Source organism: Lutzomyia longipalpis, chromosome 4, assembly GCF_024334085.1.
Source record: "Lutzomyia longipalpis isolate SR_M1_2022 chromosome 4, ASM2433408v1".
Classification (NCBI taxonomy): domain Eukaryota; kingdom Metazoa; phylum Arthropoda; class Insecta; order Diptera; family Psychodidae; genus Lutzomyia; species Lutzomyia longipalpis.
In genome coordinates this window covers 4,574,655-4,594,514 of record NC_074710.1, presented here as the reverse complement: position 1 = coordinate 4,594,514, position 19,860 = coordinate 4,574,655, and the positions used below count along the sequence as shown (strand labels likewise).

The following is a 19,860-nucleotide window of genomic DNA, read 5'->3' as shown; positions in this document are numbered from 1 at the left end:
TCTAGTAGTAATTTTACTGACTAATTGAGAAGAATCCAGCAAAAAAAAGAAGAACTTTAACAAAAATTTAATTATTTTGCGTCAGAATGGCGAAAGAAAACCTCCACACAGCATGTATTTAATTATCACCTCAACTTCTCTGCCGTCATCCCAGGCCCCGGAGAGAGTTTATTCCCGCGGGGGATTTTTTCTTCCATCACCTACAGAGGTGCCAAGACGCTGGAGAATTGCGTGTTTACCAGCCTCTTTTACCTTATTAATTTTATCAATCTTCGCCCCCACAAATTGGCGCACCTGTGAGACAGGAAGCATTCCACCAGCGCACTCGAGGAATTTCTCAAACAAACCACGCGAGAGAAAATTCACGATTAAGCGAATTGAATCGTGAGGTAATTTTTTTTCCACGTTCACTCACCTCTCACCCACATTTCTTTGCGCAAAGCCACATGCTAATTTCCCCATTTGTCTCGGGTTTAGAATGTTCTTTTTACCCGCGCAAATGGGCTCCCATGGGCAACTCTGTGCTGGGTCGTGCAGACGCGACGGGGTCAATACCATTGAATCACCTCACACAGGTAGGGAATCCATTTATCAGAATGTCAATCAACGTACACACAACTCTGCAACACCTTTCCAGACTTTCCCATTGCTCTACGATTCTAATGAGGAAGTACTTGAGTCACGGAAGAGTTGATAATTTTTATAGATAAAAGAATAATGATTAAATTAACTATCAAATTGAATCCTTGTTGTGGGAGAATTCCCTTCTAATTAATTTTCTTTCAAAAACCTTTATTTCGGCCGAATTCTTAAGAAAAATTGAAGATTTCCTTAATTTTCTCAAGTGAAAGTCAGGGTGAAAGTTAAGAGCTCTTAAGATTTCTCAATTATGAAATTTCAATGCCCGAAGACGATCAGGAAAATTTCTCTAAAAAGAAGCATTTAGTCCGATTCAGCCTGCTTTAAGAAATCTTAAGATTCGTTTAAAAAACTTAAGAAATTCTTTAAAAAAATTTAAAAATCTTATGACATTTAAAATTTTGCTTAAGAAAATTATTGATTTCTTAGGAAATCTTAATTTTTGCTTAAGAAAATTTTTAAAAAAATCTTTAGAAAACTAAAAAAAAGCTTTGTAAGCTTTTCTATAATTTTATACTGGAGGATGGCAATCGACGCTAAGACGGCCATGGCCGCTGTTGAGAGTTTTCCGTCGCAGATGAATCAATGAATAATCTAAATCTAAAAATCTAAAACTCTGCCAAGAAATTTCTATTCTTATTCTGTATTTTTAATTTGAATTAACAAAACATAAATTTTCTTTTTTTTTTCATATTATCGCTGTGTTTCTTTCAGACATATCCTTTTTCTTTTCAATTTTTTAACATAAAAATATAGAGTTAAGGAAAACGATGTGAAGATATAATCAAAAAACAATTTTTCTACTTAAAATAATATTTTGGGAATAATTCTTTACAAAAACAAAACTCTAATTAATAAAAAAAAACAATTTTTTGTCCCAAAAATTTTCATTTAAAAAATTTATTTAAATACTAAAAACTAAAAACCTCAATCTTTATCTGCAACATACATATTCACAACTCTGGGTAAGAACAAAAAAAAATTATAAAACATTGGGAGAAGTTTAGCTTCTTATATGGCTTTAAACAGGTTCTCTCTGCATGATTTTCACCTCATCATCTTTCTCCGACTTTCTGCTGCTTTTTCATGTGAGGAAAAAGAGGCAGAGAATATTCTCAGTTCTCAGGTATAAAAGAAGCTTCCCCCGTGGATTCTGTGATCATCTGTTTGTGATCTTTCTGTGCGCGATCATTTCGGCAAGAGCACAATGTGCAGAATAATTTTCCTTTTGGTGTCAACGACGCTGCTTTCATTGGTGGTGGGCTATGATTTTTCCGACCCCATCTACAGTAAGTTTTCCGGAAGTTTGTGAAATGAGTGGGGATGGGCGGTGGAAGGGTTAATATGGTCTTATTTCAATTTTAACGTGAGATTTTGTGTGATTGTGTTGCGATTGATTTGTAGATTCCGTACTCTCGACGGAAATCCTCGAAGCTTTGGAGGATGAGGAGATTGATGCGAGTATTCCGGTGAATTATCGTATCCGTCGCGAGAGTTCAGTTCTTCCGGAGGATGACAAGAGGTGCAAGCCACGACGTTCTGGGTGGATGTGCTGCCGGGATCAGATTGAGCGAAGCGACACGCACGATACATTGAAGGAGATGAAGAGGCAGTGCTACCACGAAATACGCGCCACTCACGATGACGCTGAGCCCTTTGATATGTTCTCATGTGAGCGTCTCAAGCGGATTAAGCAAGACACTGAATGTGCCAAGGAGTGCATTGCTAAGAAGCTCGAATTTGTAAGCGCCAATTTAGTTGGATTATCATTTTCTATTTTGCATTTCATTCCCATTAATATTGCTTTCATGTCACATTTCCAGCTCGATGAGAAGGGTGACTTTAGGGAGGATTTCGTTAAGGACTTCTTCCGCAATAACTACACCGAAGCTCAATGGGCTAAGGAAAAATCCGATGGAATTGTGGAAAAGTGCCTCAAGGAGGCAAAAGATGAGAAAGCAATCGAAGGCAGAAAGTGCAGCACGAAGCCCATTAAATTCTACTACTGCATGTGGAAGGAACTTTCCTTGGCGTGTCCGCAGGAGAAGAAGAAGGACTCCCGAATGTGCAATCGGCTGTACAAAGGCGAATTCTTTCTGCCCAAGAGCCCCGAAGAAGCGGACGATATGAATTGAGAGATCTTCAAGAGATTCCTCAGAAGATTCTAATTATTTTTCCTACATAATTTTTTTTTATCAATGCACTGAGAAGGATTATTTTTTCAAACGAATAAAAGGACTGAATTATAAAAAAATGTTTTTCCTTATTTTCCACGAATATGAATAATTGATTTTTTACTCATTGAATAAAGCTTTGAAATTAAAGCTTTTTTGGGGGTACGTAGCAGAATATTTTTTTTTACATAATTTCTGCCAACATATGTGAGTCGTGTGAGACTCATATTTATGTTGCGTTAATTTGATAAATGCCAAAAGGGTTGATGTGTCTTCAATTTCACGTTGAGGGAGATTGAGAAGGTGTATTTCCCCCATTAGCAAGCGGATGTGAGTGAAGCGAGGATGGTACAATTTCGGAACTACAACATTCACCTAATTAACACGTCTAAGGTACTCATACCACCAAACATTTACGTGCCACCCTGTGTGCCACATCTCCCCATGAAGCTTCCATACACATACATATTTTCCACCTCCAGTTATTCCGATTATTGCGACAAAATTCACCTTCACACTCTATGCGTAATGTCTTCATTTATAATTCTATTTAATTACCTGGATATGCCTTTTAAAATTAATGGCAGTGAGCTTTATACATACACACACTCAACCCACAAAAAGCCAACAAATGGAAAGCTCATTACGCTCGTCCGTTCATTTTATTTTCCATGCAAAAGCTCACTGATTTAAAAGAAAAGTTTCACGGAGAAAAATCATTTTTTAAATGTTTTTTATGCTGAAAAAAAAAAGGAAAACAAAAATTGAGAATTAATGAGAATTGTTAGGAAAAAATTCTGTGAGCAATCAAACATTGAAAATATAAGGGGGATTGACTAAAAATATTTTTCTTAAAAATGTTTTGCAATTTTTTGGTAAGAAAAACTTAAAAATATGATTTTAATTCGAAATAAAAAAAGGTCTCTCTCAAGAATCCTGGAAAAGTTTCAGCAGGAGGATGAACTTCTTCCGGAAGCTTCGATAGACATTCTCTGTCTTAATCGAATCTGATCAAAACAATTTTCTACGGAGCTTTCGACAAAGTTTGCGCGTCTCATTTGATTGAGGAGGAAATTAATACTGAACCGTAAAACTTTAGAAAAATTATATTCTTAAATTTTCTGTGAAAAACTTATTCTGACGTAAAAATCAAGCAAAGGTAATATCTGAAAATTTTCCTTATAAGCATTATTTGAAAGTCTTCTGAGAAAATCATAAATATTCAGCCTTATTTAGCGACCAAGAAACCCTTGAAATTCGCTAGAAATCTTGAAATATCAATACAAAATTCAAAGATTTCAAGGGTTTCTTGGTCACTGAATAAGGCTCATTCTTAAAATTTTTGCACAATGAATTCTTAAGTTCTTCCAACATCTGGTTGTATTATGTATGTACGTATGTATATATTTTGTGTAATACATATCATTGCTGAAGCTTTTGCTAAAGTTGCAAAATATCCTTCTAAATAATTTCAACATACATATGTATATAGGTAATATCACAGTCACTCATTGCTGCTGTCCAAGTGGAATACCAAAGTTGGGTAGCTTAATTGATTAAAATCATTTGTTTTAACTGACAAGCTTTCGTGCGTGAGCTTTTCCACAACAGGACAAAATTTCCTCGGTAACTTCTCCCTGTATTTTGTGGAAACTTTCTTGTTTGGTAAATGTGAGAAAGTTTAGAGCTTTCCACTCAACTTGGCAGTAGCACTAAATTTCCTATTTCGTTACTCGGGTGAATTCCTATTTGAGTCATTTATTTTGCAAATTCTAATTTATCATTTACAACGTCACATATGTATATTCAATTTAGCTTGGGATATTGAGGGGTTTTTCCGGGAAAATAGTTTGGCATAGTCTGTGACATGAAGTGTAGCTTTTACATTTCACCATGGAACTTTCAAATACGATGAAATTTATGGGAAAACTGACCTAGTTTCGCGTAGAAAGAATAGCCTAAACTCAGTTTTATGCACTGTCCAGGACAGGACATTTATTTCGGGCGCAATAAATGGTGAAATTGTTTAAAATTATAGTGCTTCAGTGTATTTTAACGCGGCTCTATGTAGATTTGAGAATTCAAAACACCCGTATTCTGATGAATTTCTACACTGAGGATGATGTGAACCTATTTGACGGGGACTTATTAAAACCACGGTTCGAGTACAGTCTTCAATATATTTCTAAATTCTGAACTGTAACTACCTCAATTAACAATTAACCATTTTTTTCAACTCCATAATCATTCTTACAATTCTTTTATATACATATATTTTGGATGGCTCTGGTGGGGCTAATTAACAAGAGGGGATGGCCCCACCAGGCCATCGAAAGGGGGCACTACAAGGAAAACTTAAAAAAAAAAGAACTCAAAGTGGTGCAAAATGTAGATTTTCTATTGAAAAAAAAAATGGTTGAAATTCCTTTTTAAATGCATTTAATCATTAACATTTTAAAAGTTTCAGCAAAGAAGCCAAATACCATGTTGGGGAAGTTTTTGTGGGAAAATCATCAGAGTGTGTGAAACTAAAATGAAAATATGGGCTCATATAGCTGGAAGAAAATGCGAACGAGACGAGAAAACTTGCGTCTTGTTCAAACTAACAATGCCACAAACTTTAACTTTATTATTGGGAAAATTGAAGTTTGTGGCATGCAGGGGAAGAAGTTTTCTGTCCAAAAAGCTCTCAAACAACAATCAAACTTTATAAATTCGCGCGCTTAACATCCACCCCAATGCACCACAATTGCTTAACTTCCCATTCATGATTTTCTTTATTTTATTATTCACTCGCAAGCCCCTAAAAAAACCACCCTATTGTGTGTCCGGGAACGGGAGAACTTTCATTCTATCACAGCAAATTATCAGACACTTTGCTTTGATTTTATGCAAAAAGCTCACGCGAAGCTTTCCCCCTTGTGAACGCTTCACATTGCGACGGCTAAATATAGGGGCTCATTTGCTGCTAATTACAAATGCAAGGAGTTGTGTAATTGTTACGCCTTTGTTTCAATAGGCCTGAATGTGGCTATCGGATTAAATAATTAGCCACACGTAAAAAATATAATTTTTTGATACAAGTCACGAACTTTTTTTTAGCTTTTGCTACGCAATAATTAGGAGAGGTTTAAATGAAAAAAAGAATCTGGTTAGGAAATTAGTGATTTTTTCAGAACCTCGGTGGATAATGTTTTAAGTACAAAAAATAGATTTTCTATTTATATTCTTTTTTTATTCGGAATTTTTGAGCATAAAACCAGCAAATATTGGACGATTTCATTCTTGATTTCATTATAATATTGTTATAAATAAATTTAATGGCTCTAATCAAATATTACGAACAACCTCGTGTGTATTGATTACTTTTTTTTACTCCATGTTTATGTTTATCTGGTTTTCGCTTTAAAAAATTTTGTTATTGAAATTTGAATAAACTCCTTTTGATATATTTTACTAAAATATGTAATGCAGCAATCACAATCATGGATTGTATAAAATTATTGTAAATAATTTTCAATTCGGTATATTGATTCGGAAATTGTTTTCATTGAATTTATGACAACATAAAAGGGAGATTTCATTCTCGCTATTATTTTACTCATGTTTTATGAAAATCAATTTGTTGAATTATTTTGATTTTAATTCAACACTTAAATTAAATTAAGTTATGAATGTGAATTGTTTTTTTCTTTAATTGAAAAGATAATTTGAATAAACAAATGCATGAATTTCCATTAATATTATTGACAAAATTACATTAAATTTCGTTGTCTTTCGTGGAAGAATTGAAAAAGTCGTTAAAAGTAAAACAATAATGTTACTTTCTTCGACTAACAAAATCCTTCATTGTTATCTTGGAATGAATTAAATGGCAGAGAAATAAGGAAGAATAAAAAGAATTAAAATAACAACAAAAGGGGTGAGTCTTTGGGTGAGTTTATTTTAAATACTTTAGAATGTTTATGGGGGGTATGGGGAGCGTACATTGCCAACCCTTTCGTGCCGCATGCAATAGTCTGGCGTTCGCATTGTCTCCCCATTGCATTTATTTGTGAGAAGTGAGTTGAAAATTCATGAAGTGGATAATATTTACTCGCGCAGTGCTTCCTCTTTGCGCCACAATCCATCTTCATTCATCAGACATGGCTTCCTCCAAAATGTAGCTAAATAACAGAGAGAGAGTGGAGAGCATTTAGTCAAAATGTGCGAGACTTGATTATCAAGATCAATTAATTTACTTCAGCACGCCATATTTCATGTCATTTGCTGTATGGTTCGGCAAAATGCTTGGAATTTGCTCACAACTTTTGCGATAACAACATGAAATATCGTCATCGTGTCGCACATTTTAAACTCATACCCGCCACTACGGAGTGCCACAATTAATTGAGAGACTATGTGAATTTGGTGTGACAAGAGATTTCTGAGCTTTTCCCACTCCCTTTTGTACTAAAATGCCTTCAAAAGGAAAGTAGGTATGCGCTGTACAATATAGCACAAAAGGACGTAGGATTTTAAGCTCATATAGTTCTCAACTGTATCCTACTTCACATCTTTTTTTATTCTTGCCCCTCAGCTTACATTAAATCTTTTACAGTGAAGCAAATAATTCATTCCCTTTGGCAGTCAACGTAAAAAGAATAGAGAACAACGAGAAAATCCTATGAATATAGGATCAGTCTCTGTGAAACATTGAATAGCTACGTGTACCGTGTAGCTTTGTTCCCAGAAGGAATTCGTTATAAGCTCTTTTAAAATAAATAGAAAAAAAAACTAATGAGGCAATACGTCTTTTATTTGTTGATTTTATAAATATTTTATTTGATGAACTTTAGGCTTGTTTCTTCTAGGAAAAAAGCTCAAAAAATATCTTTCAATTTTGAAAAAAAAAAGATTTCTTCAAAAAATATTTCAGGCACAGAAGAAACACGAATTTTCTCCATGATTCGGGAACTAATGATCCTGGCAGAAATATCTAGGATTAATTATTAACTTATTTATTTTCTAGTTAGAAATTCCAAGAAAATCATTTTCTAGCCCACTGGCTAGATATTTCAGGAAATGATTTTCTAAATAAATATTCTCGAAACTGCTTTTTGACCTGAATTTCCTGAAACTGAATTTCTAGCTGAAATTTCCAGGGAATAATTTTTACGTGAAAGGTTTCAGGAATTGTTTTTTTAGCCAGAAGCTTCTAGAACTGATTTCCAAGCTAGAAAATTCGGGAACTTAATATCTAGACAAAAGTTCTAGAAACTGATTTACTGACCAGATATTTTAGGAACTTATTTGCTAGTTAGAAGTTTCAGGAGCTGAGTTTCTAGCATGAAGTTTCCAAGAATTGACTTCCAAACTAGAGAAGTCATATAATATTGTATATCTAGTCTAGACAAAAGTTCGAGAAACTGATTTACTGACTAGATATTTTAGAAACTGATTTGTTAACCAACAGGGTTACATACTGAATTTCACATACAGATATTCTAGCCAGAAGTTTTAGGCCCTGACTTTGAGGCCAGACCTTTAAAGAACTTACTTTCTAACCAGACGTTTCAGAAACTAATGTTCTTTCCTGAGTTTCCCAGAAATTATTTTCTTGTGAAAACCATGTTTTCTAGAGACATAATATTTCCAGAAGATCTCTGAAAAGTCCTTAAGTTTAAGAACTGTAAATCCCTTGCTTGCCAAGCAAAATCATCATTTCCAAGCTTATAGTATTCTTTGACAAAGGATGAAATTTCATTTGATAATCTTACAGTATTTCACGCCACGTTAATCTCTGTCTTTTGCATCTTTTATGCACCATCATGAATTTTGCAATTAAATTCCATTTTCCTTTTGAAACATTCGCAGATGAGAAGACATTTTCCAAGCGACAATGGGGGTCAGTCTTTTTTTTATTAGAAATATTGCTCTAGCCATTCAGAAGCTTCCGTCTCTGACAACACTTCCGCCCACATTCGTGGAAGCTCTGAGCTTTTTTTTTTAACCATCCTCGTACTCTTTTCCTGGAGGCTCCCTCAGCAGTGAGACATACACGAAAGAATGCTGCCTGGGAGCTCTTTGTTTAATAGATAATATGTGCTCTTGCTATAACGACCATGAGACAACTTTATATTCCGGAGACACTGCAGAGAGTGATTATTAAAATTAATGGGATTTCTGTGTTATATGAGTTCCCCAGCTCCACAAGCCTCATTCTTGCACTTGTGCGCTATACACCTTCTATTCACCTCTCATCTATGCCTCCTCTTCACCATGGGGTGGAAGGGGTGGTAGCAGGACTGCCATGGAATATGACAATGTGGGTTCTTTGACATTAAGAGCGGGGTTTGTGAGGAAGTCTCAAGATTTGCCAGCCAAGGAGTTTCTATACAAATTAATACTTTTTCCCTTTAATTAAATTGACCTTTCAGTTAGAACTAAAATTATGTATGACACCCCTAGGGCATTGCATCCCTCACACTACTCTGCAGCTACATAGAGCATTTGCCAATAATGCAACCAAACACGCAACATGTATTGAGGAATTTCCATTTATGTGACATCCACTGAGTAATGATGATGTTATTAATGAAAAATTCTTACCAATGCATCGATGTGGAATTTTGTGTACTACTTCGGGGTGAATGGTGTACACAGCAGCAAGTTCTTCTTGCTCTAGGTGGTATTTGTGGATGGAATTCAGGGTATCAGTAGCAAATTGTTGAGGCAAAGAGTGGAGGTGTGGTGTAGAAAATACGATACCTCTCGGTATAAAGCATCGAGAAGCATTGAAAGCCTCAGGCAATGTTCTCAAATAGTTGTGCATGATTCCCATGTATTTCAGATACTTTTCACCTCTGCAAACTTCCATCCTCGATAGTAATGTAATGTGGGTGAAGCAAGCTGAGAGAAATTTGCAGGAAACAGAGTTGAATTCAATGATAAAAATGATTATAAAATATTTCGGTTTAATTATTTTCATTTGTAGGTTATTTTCTCAAGATAGGCAAATGTTTAGATTAAAATTTAAATGCTCTGAAAAAGATTTAATCTATATCGAATAAAAGACATGAATCAAGATAGAATTTTTCTTTTGAATTTAATTAATTTTTCTGTAGCCACATCAGCCACAGAATCTTGATTTAAAAAAATCTTTATTAGAAGAAAACTCTCAAAATGTGATTCTTAATCTCAAATCTATATTCCGATTAACTTAACACGACCTCTAGCGTTTATATTCGAATAATATTAAGGAAATGCAAGAGGCACAATTACATGATAAACATGATAAATAAATTTTAAAGTGGAAGATTTGTGTGATTTTGTTAATGAAAATTTCATTTTCTTATTATCATTTTATTGAGGTACGAATAAAAAGAAAAACTTTGAGAAAATTGTGTGCATAAAATCACACAAACCACCCAGCATAACTTACATAATCTGGTAAATGTAATAAAGCTCTCAACCCCTAAACTATGGAAAATTGGAAATGTCAAAATTTAATTAAATTCAGCCCCTAAATTTGCAAACAGAGTTTCCTCGCAGTGAAGCACACACAGTTGTAATTTGATTAGCAACATTACATGTTTCCATTCGATCCATTCTATGTTCTTGAGAGGAACTACAATTCAACATCAAAGTAGAACAGAGTTATGCAGATTTATATATCAATACTGAGACAATTACCTACATGAACTGCTCATTGAAATCAAGAAGGCTTATTTTATTTAGTGAAGAGTGGGGTTAAAGACAAGGTACTAAAAAGCTCAAAATCACATTTTTTATAGGAAATTTTTCGCTTTTTTTAACTCTTTCTCGAACTATTATCTTTCCGGAAGAGCTTTTCTGAAAACTTCAGGAAAATTCTTTACCACGCTATCCCTTAATCTAGGAAATAAAATAAAAACAAAGATTTTTATGGTTTTTATGACGAAATTGCAATTTCTAAAGTTTTCCATGTTGATTCAGTATTACCGTATTCAGTATATACAACAAACATATAATTGTACATTATGCATTATTTACCAACGAATGAATTATTTGTGTTTTTTTATATTCATCATAAATTAGTAATTCAATAAAATGAAACAAAATTAATTAGAAATTTAAAAATTAAACAAACCTACATAAAATAAATAATTTACTACAATTCAATTCATTTTAATTAAAAAATAATAAGTTTATACTTTTATATTTATCATAAATTAGTAATTCAATAAAATGAAACAAAATTAATTAGAAATTTAAAAATTAAACAAACCTACAAAAAATAAATAATTTACTACAATTCAATTCATTTTAATTAAAAAATTAAATTAGTTTATTTTACAATTATTTTTTTAATTTAAATAAATTTTTCTTGCAGAAATTGCGTGATTACCAAGTTTTTAAGTGTATTGGAAGTAAGAACCATTAGAAGTATGACAATTTACACAAAAATAATAAAAATAATAATTTTTGACACGTTAAAGACCTGATGAAAATAAAAAAACCGTAACGTAATAACATTAAAACATTTAGAAGAGAAATTCAACAAAGAACATCAGTCTTGATTTATTTTCTTTAAATTATGATCTTTTAGAGACTTTTTTCAGTATTAGCGAAAAAAAATCATAATTAAGTATTTTTAAAATGCTTACAGTTGAGCTTTCAATATTTTTCATGTCTATCTTCATGTTTTTGTAAGAATACACTTGTATCTAGTCCAAAAACATTTCACTTTTATAGAAAACGTTAAAGCAAAATTTTTAATCAGAAAAACTCTCAATATGTAGTTCAGGCGGACCCTACTGCGTACTTGCTAAGCAGCTTCTCTTTAGGGCGCCACTATACAGCAGATGAATATAAAAGACATTTCTTCTTGTTGTTTTTTTCAGCTATACATAATGTTCTATTTAAACTCCTGGCAACATGTCTTCCGGGTGTTGGAAGAAATTTTCAGCAAGATACCAAAACGAACATTTTATTGTTTTTTTTGCACATTTCCAAACTTTTCTGCAAAACTCTTCTTCATGTAGCCGCATGGTTTCTTTTTCTCAAACGCGGAGAATTTTCAGCAGACGTGGCTACGAGATGAAAGAGTAGAAAATTGAATAAACATCCCAAAGAGTTACTTTCCTTATTGTTTCACTTAACTTCCATTGAAATGTCTGCTGGTGGAAGTTTTCTATTGATGGAAGTTCTTTCAGGATGGAAAAAGAACTATACAGAACATTGTAGAATGTTGATTTTGACAGTAACTCAACTCCATACCAATTGGTCTTCTACTGTAAAAGAACTTTAGATTCTTGAACCATCTTGGTCACTGGGTAGGTGCAAGTTAATTAACAGCATGTGGGGAGAGAGAGCAAAGTTGTGGATAAACTCCCTTCAGGGCAGAGCTTGCAGACGCGAAAAACTTTCCACACTCTTTTCCCAGAATGGTGGATTTTCCTTCATTTTTCCCAATTCACGAGGATGATGTGCACTAATTTAATTAAAAATGTGTAAACTTAAAACACCTCGAAAGGAACGCGGTGCTCAGCGAAGAGGTCACAACACGTATTAAAACTCCTGTTGAAAAGTTTTTACAATGTTTTATCCACAAACTACACTTCGCTTTTGGGAATTTCCCGTACACCCCGATTGTATATAATACACATGTTGTGAAGAGAAAATTTTACCAAAGTTCCCTCCCCCCCCCCCAGTTCCGACAATTAAATCTCACCTGGGAATTTTCCTCAACAATATTTAATAGACTATTTTCCGCAAGGTGCAAATGAAACTTTTTATATGGCGCTCTTGTTGAGCAATGTGCTAACATTTTATGAAGCTAAAAGTATTCAACTTAGCACTTTATTTTGTATTTTAGATCAATAAAATGAATAGAAAATTTTATATATATAAAAAGAGCTTTTCATATGTATAGAAATAAGCTTTCAAATAGATTACTCTTGCATCACGAATATACGTGGGAATTATAGTTTTATTAACATAGCTAATTACAGCTCAAATGCAACAAAGCTCAGTGATTTTTCATTAATTAATGTATGATTAAACTTTTCCAAGAATTTAGCATGAAAAGATTATTCGAAAAAGCAGGGTATTGACATTTATAATTAATAATTCTATGTACAAAATTATTGTTAATTTTACTCTTTTGGATTTGACATATTTGACATTTTGTTTTAATAAAACTTAAATTATATATTTGCTGGATTGTTAGGCTCGTTAGGCTAGATTGTGATATGAAAGCTTTTTTTCCCTGAGCTTGTTAATCAACTAATAAGATTTTTTTAAGTCTAAAGATAAACCTAAAAAATGATCCCAAAGCCATTAAAAATCCAGCTAAGCCCTTAATTTGTAAAATATAGCATTAATTTTAGTCTCCCCGACAGTTTCATCATCACTTGAATAAAATTACATTAGAAACCTTGTTACGTGCTGGAGGGGGGATTCATTGAGATTTATCATAGAAGGAAAATTTTGTATACGTTTCACCTTCACTTTGGCTCATGTAGAGGGAGAACCCCAAGATGTGGATGGTAAAGAGCATTCCCCGGCACATTCCATCGCCAAGGGATAAACTTCTGTGTGTCCATGTTACATGAAACGAGGAATTAGTTCATTCGGGATGAGGTTACAAAGTTAGAGGCACATTGGGTGGGGGAAACGAGACGGAGCTGATGAGCTAAAAACGCAAAGGTGGGTGTTGTAATGGCGAAAAAGGGTTTTCATGTTGGAAAACCTCCATCCACGCATCTGTGTGAGCCACCCAAAAATTTGGAGAAGGAGGTATAATCATCCGCCCAACAGTGGAGATCTTCATTTGCAAGGTGGATTCCGGCAGAGTTGCTATTTGCACACATCTCGTGTACAAAAAAAGAGGGTTGGAAAAATGGCTCAAGGGGGAGCTCATTTTGGGTGACACAGCCACTCAGGGGTGATGTACGCAATATGACAATAATGGTGTTAGTTAAATGAGTTCCACAGCGAAAGGTGCCGCCCAACCCCACATACTCCATCCCATTTCGAAGTAACTTAATAATTAAATGTGTGCGCCAACACAGTGGAACACGGTGAAAAGAGGGATGAAAATGAGAGAGCTCTAAAACCATCTACAGAACCCAAATATTGCCTCAGGGAGTGATTTGGGGGACTTGACAAATGGCCACCAGGAAAGAAGTCCACAGGGAGGACTTCATGAAAAATTCCAGTGGAAAGATGTGAAAAGCTCCTTTCCATTCGTGCAATATGTATAACACGCTTTAGGTGCAAATAGGGGGTGTGTCATTGAACAAAAATATAGACTAGATTTCTTTCTTCGGCAACGGAGTAAAAATATTTTTAGAAAAAATTGATTTTTCATTAATTAATTTGATTTTTGAGTTTTCATTGGATTTTATTTGCGAAAAGCTACCCAATGAGCAAGATCTTTAAATTTTTAAGGCGAATTTCAAATGCCTTGATTGTGATTACCGATTTTTTAAAAATTCAACAGTTTTGAAAAGATACCTAACCTATTAAAAAATCGAGCTCATCCCAAATTTGAGCCCGATCGGACAACATTGCTTTTAAGGTGGTACACAGAAGCTGTGCAATTATTTTCTTCGCAAGAATCACAGTTAAAAAACGAACTGGTAAATTTTTGTAAAACTTTTCAACCGTTTTTAGGCAACTATTTTTGTAAACCTATGCAAAAAAACTTTTTTCAAAATTTTAGAAATATTTTCTTCGACTTTTGATATATCAGCTGGAAATACACTGATTTTGACAAATAGACTTATCATCGGAAAGGTAAATTCATTCAATTTCAGAATTATGGTAAATTTTTGAAAATTGATTAACCCTTTCGCGTTTTTTGAGTCATACGCTGATCCAAACGTGAAACATTTTATTTTTCCAATTATTTATGAATTTAATTGTTTTTCCAAGTTACAAATGCATCAAATTCACGCAAAAGATGTCAAAGAAGACGTTCTGACTAAGAAAAGTCCTCTGAAAATATCCACAGAATAAATATCGTGATTAAAAGAGCGCATGTTTCAATGTTTTTATGTTTCACGTTGGACGCGTTAGGGTTAAGCGTATTTCAGAAGTGGCAACCATTTTAGTGAACCCATAGTGAATTGTTACATTTTTGATAATATCTCAATCTGTGGATGACCAATTTGAACAAATCGGATTGACATAGTAGCAAACACATGTTTTCAAACAAATCTATCAAGTAGTTTTCTTGTAATATATATTTTTATGATAATATGACTGGTTTTCGTGTTAATTTTATGCATTATCTGTCGATATGCAGGAGGTTGAAGTGAAAATTCCGAGATGAAGTTCTTTCACAGGTTTACCAAGATAGCTGACAAAAATTAACGGCTTGACTGATTTTCCAAAATCTACCGGTATTGTATAAAAAAGAGATGCCTATCTTTCTAAAACTGATAATTTTTTGAAAATTGGTTAACCATAACCGGAGATATAGGCACTTGAAGTTTGTTTAAATTTTTGCTCACCCGAAAAGTTTTCGCTGGCAGAGTATGAAAGTAAATATTTCAGCAAATCATCCTTGAATGAACATTTGGTTAAACTCTCATACCTCTCATACATTTTTTCAAGTACCTATGTCAATTTTCATTCGAATGAATACCCCCCTGAAATATATTTTTTTAAGATGGTTCGAATAGAGGAATTTTCTTTTGCCTCAAATCCTCTGTAATCGTTAAGCCTCAAGTGGATTTTTAGAAAAATTTCTAGGAACTATTTGATAGATAAACCTGCCTAAATATACCCCACCTTTAAAGATAAGATTGAGAGGAATTTTCTGCATAATCCATGGAGTTGTAAATAAATTTTTCGTCTCTTGGGATGTAAACAACATCTTGCTTTTCATGTTTTACTTATTTTGTGTGGATGTGACAGTACCATGTTGGTATAAGGCAGGAGAGGCATGCGAATCTGCTATGGAAGGAAAGACAACAAAATGTTGGATTTATAATAAATTTATCGCTATAAACACAAACACAGGCAATATTATAAACAACTCACAAGGGAAGGAATTATGCTTGAGGTGATATACAAAGCAATATCTTTCTTAATATTTTGCCAAAATGCCATCCTACTCAGCCTCAAATCCCCATATTTGCTTTCTATCGTCACCATATGGTGAGAATTCTGATGAGGATCTTGTAAAAAAAATTTGATCCTTGATTTCCTCGATTTTTAAATGAAAATATTTTCTCTTTTTTCTTGATTTCTTTACAATTATTTTACATTGTTCAATCATATTAATGAGTTTTTATAAAATAAATATTTTCTGTTTGATCAATCTTTTCTCTTTCACAATAATTCAACATAAAATGAACTCTTTTGATGAAAGCTCAATATTATATATTTGTATGTATGTAGCAATGTTGCTACATAGCGAGAATGAGCGTCCATCCATCGCATCGCTAGCCCTTCAATTCTCACAGCACTGTGGTGAGTGGAGTTGTAAGCTTTGGAGTGAAGAATCCACAAAAGAATATAATTAAACTTTCACCGCCAGAGGCGTTATCTTCTTCAGCCACACTTTTCAATGGGGGTGAGCTGCTGTGAGTCCCTTTGTTGCGTAGCTACATTGTATCCGCATTCCTCAAACAAGCCCCCAACAATGAACTCATGCTCCTTGATGCGACGCACACTCCTGTGGGGCAAATGCCGCGCACTCTGGTATGGATGGAAAAATTAGAAAATGAGAGAAAAATCCTTCCACCCCATCCCACCCCTCCCTTGTGTTTGGCATCACCACATTTCCCGGGCGATGATGGTTCAAATAAATATTCCATCAACCACCACGATACTGTAAGGAGTGTATGCCCCCCAACTGCTTGGCTCTCGCCTCTTCATTTAATCTATGGCGTGTTTGTGCTTCGTGCTTTATTAAAAAATAATATGAATTCAGCCCTTTTTGCATAAATTTATTACGTGAAAAGGAAGAATACACTCATTTTTTTCCCTCTTCTCGCGCACCCTCCTTCCCACCTCCAAAATCCTTTTTAGTCTTCCTTTCAATTTAACAATACCGCGGCCCCGTGCACCATCTCCAGCAGATAAGCCAAATTAGATTACCATCCTTGTACACATTGTATCTGAGGGCCCCCAGGAAGCTCCTTCTTTGTTGCTGTGTGGCAAAATGAAAAGGGCACGATGGTGGAATTAACATCCTACACATACGCTCATGGGTTGAAAAGTGCTGCCTCCGCAGAAAGAGATTTTCCCACGAATGAGTTTGAGGGGAAAGCTTTGTGAGAAGAAAGAAATATATATCCGCTGAAGAGATGTGTTTGAATCATGATAATTCTTGAATTACATTTCACACGATTCTGCTACAGCAAGAAAAAAACTTTCAAATAACAAGGAATGTAATTGGCATCGATTTTTCTTCACAGAAAATGAAAGAAATTCGTGTTTTGAAAAATTTTCATTTTTTTGTCTAAATTTCGTACTAGTGCTAGAAAGTTTTCCAACATAGCACATTAAAATATTTAGGGGCCACTAGACGCTTTAATATCCTTCGGAGATTACTTGAAGCGTCTAACTGACAGTTCTCTTATATGTAAAATCCTCTAGGAATAAAATAAAACTGCTAGAATTGGTGGTTCACAAAGTTTGAAGGCCTCAATAAAAATTTTCCATGAAGAATTCCTTTTTAATTGAATTCAAATTTTAAATAAAAACTGCTAGAATTTAGTAGTAAATGTAAAAACTGCAATAAAAGCAGTAAAAGATTATTGTGAAGAACAAAACCTGTGAAAAGTAATGAAAAAACGTAAAATTTGAGTAATTTCTAGCAGAAGTAGTAGGAACAACTACTAGAAAGTTCTAGTGATTTTTTTTTATTTTACAACTTTTTATTGAAGCGGTCTGTTGGGCTTCTTAAATATGTCCTTTAGTCACTTCGAGTACTTTTTTTAAATGTAAGTTTCAGACGCCCTTAAATGTGTGCGACGAAAATTATTGCAGTTTCTAGGGAAAAGTAAATTCAAAAATACATTGCAGACATACGGACAGATGATACAGATGGTCGGGAGATTTCCGGTTAACTATGTAAGTTGCAGCCCAAAAATTCTAGCAGTTTTATTTAGATTTTTTAAATAAATAACGGCCATTAGATGTCTGTTACAACAAGTTAACAAATTGGGTGTAGATAATATTCTAGTAGTTTTTCTCTTATAGGATTTTACATGAAAAAACAGTCTCAAAGAAACATTTCAGATAATCTTTCTTCAAAATAATGCGTCTTTGAGCTATCTTGACGGCAACTTTGAAGCATCCTAATGGGCAAGAAAACTTTTTAGAAGCTAATCAATGTTACTTAAAAGAGAACTTCGAAATCCACCATCCCTTTGTCCACTGGACTGTAGCAAATTATTTGAGTGTTACCCATTGAAGGGTGAATTCTGAGAAATTCTCCTCGGAGAGAAAGCCAGCAAATTGATAACACTATTAGGCGTGATCGAGTGAATTCTCCTTATACCCAAACCACCGCATTGTGGAATATATAGCGTTGCGTGTCTAAAGTGCTTTCCCGGGCAAGATGTTTCTACCCCCGAAAAAAAAGAACGTTCCACCCTATAGCAAAGAGGGCTCTCCATGAAAACACCTCAATTAACCACCCCCCAATGAATCCTAAGACAATAAACATCTCACTGTGAGAAAATTATTCGGTGTGAAAATCCATCCCTGATTCACTCGTTCAAATTTTCCGCACAATCTATTTTAGGTGTGGAGAAAGGGAAAATTGTATGAAAAGTGTTGGGGGGTTGTCAACTTATTTTAATTAATTTTTCAATGGATAAATTAATTATTAAAAAAAACAAATGATTTTTTTTGATAAAAAAATTTAATTGTGAATGATTTTTTTGTTATTAAAACTTTTTAATTAAATTACGTTTAATTTTTAATTTATTGAATAAAAAAAGGTAATTTAAACGAAATACCTGCATAACGAACACTCATTATAAAAGTTGCATGGTATGTTGGGTATGTTGTGAATATGTAAAGCATAATGCACTGCGCAATTCATTAATTGAATAATAGAATAAAGATGAAAGAATGTGAAAAATTGAACAAGAGAAATGAGATTTCCCCGTTTTTCATGAAAATCTCATTTCATAAAAATAATAGTTTTTTAGGTAATATGTTAAGGAGCGAAAATTGTCTAAATAATAAAGCGACCAAGAAACCCTTGAAATCTTTGAATTTTGTACTGAAATTTCAAGATTTCAAGCGAATTTCAAGGGTTTCTTGGTCGCTGAATAAGGCCCAATATTCATTAATTAATTCCATTTTCCCATGAATTTTTATTGTTGAAATTTTCCATTAAATAAATTTCAAGAATTCTCTCAGAGGGAAATTCCATCGACGAGAGCCTTCCTCAATAGACTCCACATTTAATGGTGTCTTCTTAATCTCTTTTTTGTGTTTGGTGCCGCCACAAAAGCTCCACCATGATCTCCGAGTCACAATTTCATCAGCCTCATATCCAATGTTTTTTTTTGTACCACCCTTCACCATTGGGGTTAAATGAGAAATATCATATAATTTCTCCACGCGGGGTGCACACAAGAAGTCATCCAAATCTTGGTCCTTTTCCTCTGTGTGTGTGTATTTTTTTTTTAGTGCCGTCGCGGAAGAAAAGCACCCCAGGGGGTGTCTTTGAGCTGTCGCAGTCATTTCCCCGCAAATGGGCGAAGCTTTTGGCTAAAGTGGCAAAATGGAAACGATCCTTTTGCGGACTTGATTGATGGATGAAGGGATTACTTTTCACAATTTTCCACTTTCAGCGCGTAGATTGATGTGGATTTTTCTCTTCGCCATTTCTTTTCACATAACCACCCCTCTTCAAGACCCCTCCTCAAACCAAAACTCGAAATGAAATACTTTCTTCTTCTTTTTTTTTCGTTTTGCATTTCCCCCGCCACATATACAAGAAAGTTGTAAATGATCTTATTTTTCTGCGAGAACATTCAGAAAAGAGGATGTTTTTCTTTTTTTTTTGTTTTTCACCCAACGGAAAGCTTATGGCAGGCAGAGAGCT

At 34.2% G+C, this 19,860-nt stretch overlaps 2 protein-coding genes across 2 annotated transcripts in view; one reads left to right on the top strand and one right to left on the bottom strand.

Annotated features, from left to right (window-relative positions):
- LOC129795542 (histidine-rich glycoprotein-like) overlaps nucleotides 1-19,860 on the bottom strand; it is a 446,033-nt gene that overhangs the window by 409,858 nt on the left and 16,315 nt on the right. The gene's annotated exons all lie outside the window — the stretch shown is intronic.
- On the top strand, nucleotides 1,803-2,893 carry LOC129795686 (uncharacterized). Its single transcript, XM_055837152.1, has 3 exons — nucleotides 1,803-1,928; nucleotides 2,044-2,381; nucleotides 2,463-2,893. The coding sequence occupies exons 1-3, from the start codon at nucleotides 1,847-1,849 to the stop codon at nucleotides 2,772-2,774; spliced, it is 732 nt and encodes a 243-aa protein (XP_055693127.1). The 5' UTR covers nucleotides 1,803-1,846; the 3' UTR covers nucleotides 2,775-2,893.

Coding starts and splice junctions, on each gene's coding strand:
- LOC129795686 (XM_055837152.1), top strand. CDS start 1,847: ATGTGCAGAATAATTTTCCTTTTGGTGTCAACGACGCTGCTTTCATTG. Junction 1,929..2,043: donor TTTTTCCGACCCCATCTACA/GTAAGTTTTCCG, acceptor ATTGATTTGTAG/ATTCCGTACTCTCGACGGAA. Junction 2,382..2,462: donor TTGCTAAGAAGCTCGAATTT/GTAAGCGCCAAT, acceptor TCACATTTCCAG/CTCGATGAGAAGGGTGACTT.